This window comes from Octopus sinensis, linkage group LG9 (assembly GCF_006345805.1).
Source record: "Octopus sinensis linkage group LG9, ASM634580v1, whole genome shotgun sequence".
Taxonomy (NCBI): domain Eukaryota; kingdom Metazoa; phylum Mollusca; class Cephalopoda; order Octopoda; family Octopodidae; genus Octopus; species Octopus sinensis.
Window position 1 is genome coordinate 34443029 of NC_043005.1, and position 13202 is coordinate 34456230.

Sequence of the window (13202 nt, forward strand, 5' to 3'; positions counted from 1 at the left end):
CACGTGTGCAGAAAGGTATAATATAGAGACTGATTAATTCATTACCTCATATATAAGCTTTCTATTTACACTTAAACATTTAATCAATTAACATAATGTCACAGAGCAAACCTGCTTTTACTGAATTCTAATTATGGAGACATAACTTTCATTATGTTGATTATGAATTTATGATCTGTTAGATATATCACATAACTCTATAATTTTCATATAAGTGGTAATATAGTGTTAAATTTTCCTTAGTAAGGCATTTTATGAAAGTAAGACCTGTTTCTGTTTTTGGGCATTGTTTAATGCTTCAGACCCCCAGTTGAGTGTTTCAGTTATAGCCTGTCACTGGCAAATGATTTTTCTGGTTGATTGGAAGGAAACAACTGTCAGGAATAGTAAATAGGCTAAGTGCAAGAACATAAAATATATGATAAAAAGAGTTTTATTAACACACCATGAAAACGAAAAGGCTAAAAGCTTTGACTAAGTATTTTGAAAATATCTGCATATGCAACATGTTTTTGATAACTCTCTGTCATTATTTCTTGTTTGTGGAGTTACAAGAGAACCCTGACAACAATTTTATATATGTGTGTGTGTGTGTGTGTGTGTGTATTTATGTATGCGTATTTTCTTTTATTTCTGACTCCTTTATTAACAATGTGCATTGTGGCAGTGATGTTGATAAAGACACAAGAGAATTTAGATTAGAAGTGTCTAGGTTCATGACCCCATTCTCTGAATTCAAATTGCGTCTCAATTGTTTCTGGCTTCTATCTGTTTTCAGTCTATAATATGTATCATTCATATATTGTGAAGAAATTTTATTGACTAAAGAGCTTTGTTACTAAGAAAGAAAATTGTTAATAATGATATCTCATTTTGACTCAAGGCCAGAAATTCATAAAAGAAGGATATGGTTGATTGATTCAACCACTGCATATAACTTCTACTTATTCTACATATCCCAAGTAGGGGTCAGCAAAAGGCTAACTCCACTCCAACAACATATGAACTCAGAGTTTACAGAACATGAACTGAACACCAGAAAGTATTTAGCCCAGTAAATGGCCATTTTTAGTGGCAAATATGTTTAAAACAAAAATTTGTAAAAGTCTGAAACTATTCTTATATTGGTTAACAACATTCATGTCATATTTGACTTATTTTTTGTAGTATTGTCTAGCTTATATCCACAAGTTAATTTCTTGGTGAAATGTTGATTTCACAAGGTCACAAAATTGGGGCACAGGTGTACGTAAATAAATCCATTTGTGTATTTCACTGTGAATTCACTCAATCTATGTATGTATATATATGTGTGTTTGTGTGTGTGTATGCATCAATATGTGTATATGTATAAATGTATGTCGTTATATGCATATGTTTATATGTATATATACATGTATACTTATATATCTATATATATATATAAAAGTATATATGTATATATATTTATATATATATATAAAAGTATATATATATATATATATTTATATATATATATATAATATATATATATTTATATATATATATAATATATATATATATATATATTATATATTTATATATATATATTTATATATATAAAGGTATATATATATGTATATATATTTATATATATAAAAAAGTATATATATATATATAGATAGAGATATATATATACATATATATATATACTTTTTTATATATATAAATATATATACATATATATACACTCTCTCTCACTCCTCTCAAGTTACTCATGTGACTCCCATGTGATCATCGGCTATCTTATTTTCTTTCTCTCTGTTGTAGCTGGAACAAGGAAGATATGTTCTTGCTTGTATCCTGTCCTAGCTTGATTCAAGCGTTTCCCACCACAACCTCATTTAGGCTTAGCAGCCTTTCATGTTTCTTTTCACTCTCCTGTTCGTGTTATCTATTTTGACCCTCTACAAAATCCCAAATTTGATTTACTTTGTGGGAGCAACTGTTTTATAGAAAGTGTGTATTGTTGTTAAATGCTCGAAATGCGAGACTAGAAAAACAGTCAACAACTGATGAAGGGTCGTTCTTTATGTTGTTTGTTTTGTTTTCCATTTGTGTCTTCGTACTTGTCACTGGCACAAGTGCCTTTTATATGTCACTGGCACTGGCCACGACTATGATTTCACTTAGCTTGATGCATCTTCTCAAGCTCAGCAAATCACCAAAAGTATCAGTCACTTGTCGTTGCCTCCATGAGACTGAATTCAAATCTAGCCAAAGTTTTCTAGGATTGATAAAATATTATGACCAACCAAGCACTGGGATTGATTTTATTGAATTTGTAGTCTTTTGCCTATGTTAGAAATGATCAGTATTTAATTGTAGAATTTATTTGAAAAATTGAGAAAAATATTTTTTTTAAACATTTATTAACATTTGTGTTACTGAATATTTATTTTTGAATAACTGCATGTATTGTTCTTACATTATTTAATTATATAACTGTATTTCACAATACATTTAATTGTCTTGTGTTTTCTTATCTGTTTTGTTATCTAGCATGCATCTGTCTTACCCCTTGATACTCATTAACAAATCTTCATTGCTTCAAATTGATGTATTAATTACATTAACATTTGTGTAAAATGTTTTAATTTTTGCTCATATAACAAAGATTTATAATTAATTGGCACATTTTTATAAAATACATTAATAAATATTTATTAAATATATAATAATATTACTGATAAAACCAATTTATCTTCCTTAGATAAATTCTAATTATCACCCTTTCTTAAATGGGCTGTATGGTTACAAAGTCCATTTCACAACTGCCTTTCTCCAAGTTCTATCCCATGCACAATACCTTAGGCCAATGTCTTTTATCATAGTCTTGGGTTGACCCAAGCTTTGTGAGAGATTCAGTTGACAGAAACTGTATAGAAGATCATCACATGGACTGTTCTTGTTATTGTGTTGGAGACTTAATTACCATGACTGTCACATGTTACAAATATTCAGTTCAAGTCTTCAACCTGCTGACAACTTCTTTCTTCCCAATAATTTCAGAGGTTCCTCATAATGGTGATCATTGCTCACCATCTTGTTCTCACTGTTACATTAAAAGAAAAGAATTGTAAATACTTATAAACTCTATTTTTATACACCAAAGCAGTAATTTTATCTCAACAAATTATTATCTTAGATATGTTTTAAATATAAAAAAATCACAATTTCAAAATGGATAAGTATTTAAGAAAAAAAAATGTAGGACATTAGTATTTCTAGTAATTTCTTGTACTGAAGTTTGGATTATCTTATTAATTAAAAGCAATTATGAACTAATAGATAAAGAACCTATTGAAAGCCTGTTGCTGGTGCTTGACTCCAGGTCAGCCCTGATTGGGCAGATCTATGACTAACAGGAACTGAAGTTATGCCAAACAGAAATTATTTTGTGAAATTAGACATACTAAATTTCCCAAGCGTTTATTAAAAGTTATCAGAATTTGTAATTGTTTATGAAAAATCATTAACACAAGTTGTTATTATGTAGACTTGGGTTAACTCTAATCAAACAGTCAGTGTGAAAGGTGAGGTATGGCCCTTATTTTACTGTTCCAGGTATACTATACCTCCACCTAGTTAGACCTGTATTAATTACTCCATCATACAGTGGTTAATTATATGGCTTACAGTGTTGTAGTCTTGACATGTTGGACTCTCTTCATTTAAGTTTTAATTTGGGGCTCCTACTTAAGCATTGCATAAATCTAATGGCTTTTAACACCTATTTGTTCTCTGCATTCTCCATTATCTTGCAATTGTTCTGTTGCCTCTTCTAACACTAACCTCAGCCTGTCCTTATTTTCTTCCCATTTCTTAAACAGTGGGATGATTTAAATTTGTCTGATAAAAAGAAATCTCGCCGTGCCGTGAGCTCCCGCTTTAACAAACTGAAGGAAAAGGGAAGTGCAGCATCTAGTCCTCAGCATAATAGAAGTTATGTAAGTGTCTCCTTGCTGCTTTCATTCTCCATACATCACTTATTATGATCCACTTTTTGTTGACATATATTAAAAACTTCATTGCAATTAATATTTTCTATATATTTTACCATTCACCTATCCAATGCTTTACACAAACTTCATTCACTGTAAACATGCTACTTAACTTTTTATAACATTTTACCACAAATGTTTCTCACAAAAATGTTTTTAGAAAAAATTCCCTTGTTACACTTAAGACTTCCTATATTTTGATATGATCTTTTTTTTTTCATTTTTTGAAAACCAGTTTATCATACATTTTCCCCTTTTTTTCCTATTTTTAGTTTTATTGTGCATCTAATTATTGAATTAGCAAAATGTTGATTTTTTTTTTCCTTTCTTTAAATCAAGAAATGAATTAAATCACTTATGGCACTCTTGTAATATTCTAACATAGAGCATCCAAGATTGTTTTTGTGTCTTGTTTTCCTCCCTCCTATTCCTTTTTCTCACACACAAACATTTATCAGTATTAATGATTATTGTGAAGTTTATTTCAGTAAATTCCAGTTGGCTAGGCACTCAAATTGACAATGATAACAGAATAGTGAAATATTATTTAGGACATTTAATCCTTATTCCATAATTAATGGTTATTTTCAAAATTTATATATATTTATTATCCGTAAGAAATACATGGTAACATTAAATCTTTTCTATTTAAAACATAGGAATTATCACATCCTTCGAAAATCTTAATCCTATTTTATTTTTATTGCTTACTGTTCTTAATCTCTGATTGATTTTTTTAAAAAACATTTGCATTGTGTCCACTTGTAAAATTCCTAATGGTATTTTAGACAAGCTTTAGAAATATTTAACATTGTAAAAAATTTTTCAAAAATCTTATTTTACTCATAAATTTGTTGGTTCAACTTAAGCTTTTTTTCAATCTCATAGACTATGTGTCTAGATTTAGAAACTATTATAATCACATGTTGAGAGATTACAAAAAATGTGTGTATTTCTGGGTGTTCATTCATAGGAATAAGGCTTACAGATATAAAATAATGTACTCAAGACATCAGAAAGTAGTGCATTGTCTTTGCAAGGTGAATTTTGCTTCTAAGAAACTTATCTTTGAATTGTGGCTGTGTGGTAAGAAGTTTGCTTCTCAACCACATGGTTCTGGGTTCAGTCTCACTGTGTGGTACCTTGAGCAAGTGATTTCTATTATAGCCTTTGGCCGACCAAAGCCTTGTGAGTGGATTTGGTAAATGGAAACTGAAAGAACCTACAAGTTGACCCAAATATATATATATGTATATATTTATGTATATATCTATATGTGTGTGTGTGTGTATGTGTATCTGTGTTTACTTCCCCACCACCACTTGACAACTGGTATTGGTGTGTTTATGTCCCTATAACTTAATAGTTCAGCAAAAGAGACAAGTAGGAATCCTGAGGTTGATTTCTTCGATTAAAACTTTTCATGGTGGTATCCCAGCATGGCCACAGTCAAATAACTGAAACAAGTAAAAGATAAAATATACCCTTACATACACACACATTCAGGTTTTCCCAGATAAAGCCAAGGCTTTGAGACTTAGTCTTTTCACCTTAATGTTTAAACCCAGCACAACGTAGATAAAATCAGCTACTTTAGTGTTTTTTATATGATATAGTTATGTTGTGGGATTTTTTTAGTGATGATAGCTTACTGAGATGAATGGTAGTGTGTTATGTATATATTAAAACATTGCTATTGTTGTTGTTGTTGTTGATGATGATGATGATGAAGGGGTGGGTGAGCCTACTTCACTGAGTTTATGACCTGGCTTGGTTCAGCTTTTCTTGAATATGTTTTTGCCATTTTTATTGAATTTTCATGCTTACATTTCTTTGATGTGGGTTTTGTTTTGAGTCCATTTGGAGTAGTTGACACCTCTATCATGATCCATCCTACAGGTTGACCCACATGCAAGTGTGAGACTGAGAACCAGACTCTGCCAATTTTTAAGTGTGGAGAGTCATTATAAATTTTTTAGGCATTAATTTGACATTGTCATGAAACATTGTTGTACCAGTGTCTTGATATACCATGGCACTGGTTCAGCAATGTGTTTATGACAACTATATAGCCTTCAGTTGTTTGTCCTCTATATCAGCCATCTGTAGTTCTTGATGTGAATATTTCAAATTAGAATTGTATCTCTAAAATACTCTGTTCTATTCTAAATGGTACAGCATAATTAGTAAGGTATAATTAGTACAGATAATAAGAAAGGAGTTATTAATACAGAATAATTATGTTTTTGATTCTTCCATTTCTTTTCTGTGCAAGTTTCTCTTAACATCTTTTTTATATTTCTATTTAATCTTGTCCAAATTCTTGGGCTTGGTAGATGATAAACTTTTGTCTCTTTTTAATATTTTTCTGTTAATATTCTGGTAAATTAGTGTATTTCATTCATTGCTCTAAACATGATCTGCTTTCTTTATGAACAGTTAGGATTTTTGCTACCTTATTTGGATCATGTTCTACACTGGTTTGCATCCAACTGATATTAAACACAAATAAAACCAAGATATTCTTGTTTGTTTTGCATCATAATATAAATGCAATGCAAATATCTGCAAGAAATATATTTGGATCTCTGATTTTTATATATAGTCTTTGATGTTTCTATGTGCTGAATTGTGTCAAAATTGAATTCTTGATGATGATAATAATAATAATAATAATAATAATAATAATAACAATAATTGCTCAATGATGTACAATACGGTTATAAAATGTTTGATAAAAATATAAATCATCTTGTTTACATGGATGATTTAAAGCTCTTTGCAAAAAATGATCAACAACTACAGAGCTTACTAGCAATTGTTAAACAATTCAGTGATGACATCAGGATGCAATTTGGCCTCGATAAATGTGCAAAAGCTACCTTTATCAAAGGAAAAATGACAGAAACATTCAATGTTAATCTTGACCAGCAGAATGTCATAAAGGAATTAGAACCAGTGAAGAGCTACAAAAACCTAGGGGTATTTGAAGGGGATGGAATCAAATATTCAGTGATGAGGGAAAGGATCAGAAGTGAATGTTATCACAGGGTAAAAGCAATATTCAAGACAGAGCTGAATGCAAAAAACAGGATCGAAACAATCAATAGTTTAGCCATACCAGTTGTGACTTACAGTTTCAATATCATTAACTGGTTAATTACTGAAATATGTAATTTTGACAGAAAAATACGAAAATTGTTGACAATACATAGAATGCACCAACCTAAGGCAGATATAGAACGACTTTATCTGCCAAGAAAAGAGGGTGGCCATGGACTTTTACAACTGGAATTAACAATGAAGATTGCCACAATTGGCCTAAACACCTACCTGAAAAACTCTGATGACTGGATATTAAAACTTTCTCAAAATATGAAAACAAGAATGCATCATACTCAGTAACAAAACAGGCAAAGGAATATCTAAGTGAATTCCAAATACAACAAATTCCAGAGCTCAGAAAAAGTTAAGCATATGAAAACCCATGCTAAGACTGCTGCCTTAGATATTCCTATTGATAAATGGCAAAAAGAACCTCTCAGTGGCAAATACCCAAAGAGAGCTAATGGTGTTGACAAAGCTGTTACCCATCAATGGTTAGTGGCTTCTGGTTTAAAATCAGAAACAGAAGGGTTTAACATAGCAGCCCAAGATCAATGCCTACCTACAAGAAACTACCAGGCCAACATATTAAAGAACAGCAGCTGCCCAACATGGCATGTCTGTCAACAACAAAATGAAACCATTAATTATGTTGTCTCCATGTGCAGTTTTCTTCCGAGTATCTCAGCAGGCATGATAGAGCAGCACAATATATTCACTGGGTAATTTGCAAAATCATGAACCTACCCCATGATAAAAACTGGTGGGAACACACACCATCCCCAGTGCTTGAAAATGATCACATCTCACACCTCTGGAAATTCACCATGCAAACTGACAGAAAGATAGATGCGAACAGGCCAGACATCATATTGAAAGACTTCAGACAAAAATCATGCCTCCTCATTGATATAACTGTCCCACTCAATATAAACATATCTGCCAAGACCTACCAAAAACTGAGCAACTATAAAGATCTTGAAATAGAAATTGGCAAAATGTGGAATCTGAAGACTAAAACAATACCTGTTGTCATAGGTGCCCTAGGAATGATAGTAAAAGGGGCTGATTGCTACCTAGCTCAGATACTAGGAAACACCAAAATGGCAGAATTTTAAAAGATAGTGCTCATGGGAATTGCCCACATCCTATGTAAAATACTGTCTATGTAATCTCAAATTTTAAAACAAACTCATAATTTTATTATGTTTTCTTAAACATTCTCTAGAACAATAATACGGTCAAAACCAAATATATGACACCCTAGGTATAACACTAGCATGAACTTGTAACTTGTTGTCTCTTGAGGTATCTGGGTGAGACTTGGAGCAAACTTGTACAAATGCAAAGCAAAAGTTAAACATATAATAAGAATAATAATAGCTTCTTCTCATCAACATCATTAGATGGATTAGGTGCTGCATGATGGTTGTATATAGCTGTCTTAAATCAAGTTGCAATTTCACTTCCCAATTTATTTTCTTTGGCAAATTTCTCTGTGCCATTCTTCTTAAATTTTAGTTGAATTATACCATCATATATTCCACAACATCTCTGTAAATATTCACAAGTTTAAAACTAATCTTTTAAGACTGAATAGTGTTTCTAGTACACAACATGATTGTAGGCAATAAATTCCCTCTCATTATCATCACACCAAAGGAATTAAAAGACTCATTTGTAGCTTCTCTACCTGTGTGATTCTTTTTAATTTGAGAATCTTGATGTCGTATTTCAGCACTTAGAATGTCTTGAAAGATTATGTAGAAATTATCTGAGCAGAATTTATGTAAATAAGTGTATAAACTTAGATGATATAACTGCTTTATTAACTCTCATTTAATCCTAGATTAGATGAGATTAGTTTCCATTTTCAGAAACCTGGAGTCCATATATTTTAACCTAAATATTTCAAAATTATGGAGAATAAGGAAACAAATTATTTTATGAACATACTTTATATTCCTCTTGATTCTAGAAGAAATTACAATATGATTGTGTTCTTGTAACTTTGTAAGTTCAGTTGGTAAACTTGTATGGGTACACACACACACACACACACACACACACACACACACACACACACACACGTGATGTGTGTGTTTCCATATCCCTAATTTTAAAGTGATAAAATTGCATGTCCCTATTGATTTAATGAGCAGCTTTATATTATTGTATTTTTCTCTTTATCTTTAAAAATCTATACAGGTTTAGGGTTTAGGCTATAAAAGCTGTAAGGTGTTTCATTAATCAAGTTTTAGAAAACCATGCAGTGTTCATAAAATGTAAATTTGTATTGTAATTGTTTTAGATTACTCCCCTTAGTATTGTAGAATTATACTTTTGAAAGAATGAATTAATATAAACTATTTCTTGTTCATATTATCTAATTGGAGATTACAGATAGCTTTTTATACCCATATTTCACTGTCTCTGTTTTACGATAATTGTTCAAAACCTGTGTGTAATGCATAGAATTATCTGTGTTTATTTATTAGCAACTAATACCACTATAAATATTTTATTAATTGTCTTCTTTATTATTTTGCAATTAATTACCACGAAATTAAAAACTTTTTCCATTTGCATGGTTTATCTCTTATCACATTGCTGTTTCTAGAACATTGGTTTTCCTATTCGCTTAATAACTCACTGCTTTCTTGTTCTAATCTTCATTTTAAATTCTTTCTCTTTTTCAAAATAAAAAAAAGAAAAGAAAATGTAATTTGATCAGAGTTTATAATGTTTCATTAAATGTATTTAAGTATCACCCAAAAAGTAATGGCTTGGTAAACTACAATACCATGATTATTAATTATTTAAACCACTGTTCTGGTTAAATATTTTGAAAATAAAAGTCCACATCAATTGAATAATATTTGAGATGTGCTGGAACAAAGTAGATTTATTTGCTTATTGATATTTATATTTTAGGGTCTGGAACATGTATTTTACATGCAAAACATTTTACACATAAACACACAAAAACATCAAAATAAATAGACAAAGAATTTTTTTAGGTCTGAAGGATGGGAAAATCATAAAAATTGGATTGAAATGTGAAAAAACTTCAACAGGACACCTGTATTCTAAGGGAGAACTAGAGTGAATGCAACTGACTTTGTTCCTTATACTTTACAACAATAATTACAGAATTTTCCCACCAAAACCTTCGTTGATATCTTCTGCTATCAGATTTATCTGCAATATTTCATACTTTGGTTTGTGTTGATTCTTTTGGAGAATTTGCACAGTCTGGACCCCTTAGCTTGTTTGTCTACAGCTTTTCATTTCTTGTATAAAAGGTGTTAATAAATAGATTATCAAACACAAAATCATTTCATGGCATTTTTGTAATAATGGTAATAATACTTATTTAATTTAAATTTGTACTGGCTCACAATACCCTTGTTTTGAATGCCGTGGGGGCATTTAAAGTAAAGAATGCACATGAGGTAATGTGATGATTATTTCAGAAATAGATGTTAAAGTGTTATTTCCAGCTGATGAGCTCAAACCATGGTTTTTCATACAGAGGGCAAAATCAATTGATGCTGAAATATACACATTCCTTACTTTTGTGTGTGTGTGTGTGTGTGTGTGTGTGTGTGTGTGTGTGTATAATTCATGAAGGTATTAAATTCTTTGTGCCTACAAGCATGGCTGTGATTAAGAAGCTCAGTTTGCAATCACATGGTTTTCAGTTCAGTCCCATTGCATAGCACCTTGAGCAAGTGTTTTCTACTATAGCTCTGGGGCAACAAATGATTTGCGAGTTGATTTGGTAGATACCATTATCATTTAATGTCTGTTTTCTAGACTGGCATGGGTTGGATGGTTTGAGTGAAAACTGGAAAACTGGGGAACTGCATCAGGTTTCAATCTAATTTGGCATGGTTTTTACAGCTGGATGCCCTTCCTAACACCAGCCATTCCAAGAGTATAATGGGTGCTTTTTATGTACCACTGGCATGGGTGTCAGTTACGAAATGCCAGCATCAGCCACGTCTATGATCTCACTTGGCTTATCAGTTCTTCTCAAGCACAGTATATTGCCGAAGGTCTCAGTCATTTGTCACTGCCTCTGTGAGGCCCAAAGTTTGATGGGTGCTTTTTACATGCCACTGGCATGGGTGCCAGTTACATGACACTGGTATCAACCATAACTACAATTTCACTTGGCTTGATGGGTCTTCTCAAGCACAACATATCACCCAACGTTTGAAGGGTGCTTTTTACATGTCACCAGCACAAGTGCCAGTTGCATTACTCTGGCATCAGCCACGGCTGCGTTTTCACTTGGCTTGATGGGTCTTCTCAAGCATGACATATAGCCAACAGTCTTGGTCACTTGTCATTGTCTCCATGAGGCCCAATGTTTGAAGATCATACTTCACCACCTCGTCCCATGTCTTGCTGGCTCTAACTCTTCCACAGGTTCCCTCCACAGTTAGAGATCAGCACTTCTTCACACAGCTGTCCTCATCCATACACATCACATGACCATGCCAGTGCAGTTGTGTCTCTTGCACACCACATCTGATGCCTCTTATGCCCAACTTTTCTCTCAAGATGTTTACACTTTGTTGTACATGCACACTGACATTGCACATCTAGCAAAGCAGACTAGCTTCATTTCTTTCAACCTTGTGGATGTCCTCAATGGTCACAGCCAATGTTTCTCTGCCATGTAGCATAGGTTGTTCACACACAGGCATCATACAATATGACTTTCACTCTGAAGGAGAGGCCCTTTGTTACCAACAGTGGGAGGAGCTCTCTGAATTTTGCCCAGCCTATTCTTCTTCCAGCAACTATGCTCTCAGAGCATCCACCTCTGCTACTGACTTGGTTACCAAGGTAATAGAAGCTATCAGCTTTCTAGTTTTCTTCCCTTGTATTTGATGGAGTCTATTTTCTGTACATTTTTGGTGTCAATTGTACCTGTGCACCTCCCACACACAAAAATTATTTTCCCTGTTAACCTTCCTCTGACATTGCTGCATCTTATGTATCCATAGCTTACACCATATACATCTTATGGAGTTATTACCCATGCCTTTTCTACTAATCAAGCTAGGCCATACACATATATATCATCATCATCATTTAGCATCTGTTTTCCCAGCAGGCATGAGTTAGATGGTTTGAATGGAACTGGTAAACTGGAGAGCTGTGCCAAGCTCCAGTCTGATTTTGTCTTGGTTTCTACAGCTGGATGCCCTTCTAATGTCAACCACTCCAAAATTGTAGTGGGTGCTTTTTACATGTCACCAGCACAGGTGCCTTTTGGGAGTCACCATCACAGGTGCTTTTATGTGTTACTGGCACTGTCTACAACTACAATTTCGACTGACGGGTCTTCTCAAGCACAGCAAACCGCCAAAGGTGTCGATCATTTGTCATCACCTCTGTGAGATCCAACATCTGAAGATCATACTTCACCACCTTATCCCATATGAGAGAGAGAGGGAGAGAGAGAGAGAGACAGATAGATGTGGCTTTGTGTCTATATTTGTCTCCCCGTCCCATTGCTTGACAACCAATGTTGGTCTGTTTACATTCCTATAATTTAGCAATTCAACAAAAGAGACCGATAGACTATGTACTAGACTTAAGAAACACCTAGGTACTGGAGTTGATTTGTTTGATTAAAAACTTTCAAGGTGGTGTCCAGTAAAATCACAGTCCAATGACAAATGAGTGGGAAAAAGAAGTTACTTGACTGATCTGTTGCCGTGTGGTGCCACTTCTAGCTTTACCCAGTACTCGTCAGTAAAAGTGATAGGAAGCAATGTATGGAACATTATGGTTCCAACAAATTAGGGAACAAACCATCAGCAGTTAATAGATAATATCTATATCTAGACTGAAAAGAAAGTGAAGCCTTTTTTTTCTGCCCTGGCCTTTAAGTATCATTTTCTGAACCTAAAAATAATATAGCATTGGTATCTTGATAAACAGAGCTGTGGTAATATAAATGTCCGTCATGACTACATACGCACACAAATATATATAATATAATCCCTATTATAATGCAGTAAACTATATGTTAGTGTATGGATGTATGTATGA

At 32.9% G+C, this 13202-nt stretch overlaps 1 protein-coding gene across 9 annotated transcripts in view; it reads left to right on the top strand.

Annotated features, from left to right (window-relative positions):
• The window catches only part of LOC115215917 (oxysterol-binding protein-related protein 6), a 270837-nt gene that overhangs the window by 184052 nt on the left and 73583 nt on the right, over positions 1-13202 (top strand). For 7 of the 9 annotated variants that reach the window (XM_029785276.2, XM_029785269.2, XM_029785270.2 and 4 more), the window contains one exon: positions 3852-3968. The exons of the other annotated variants lie outside the window; for them this stretch is intronic. In XM_029785276.2, coding sequence (XP_029641136.1) covers positions 3852-3968 — 117 coding nt within the window. The remainder of the gene's footprint in view (positions 1-3851; positions 3969-13202) is intronic. 9 annotated transcript variants of the gene reach the window in all.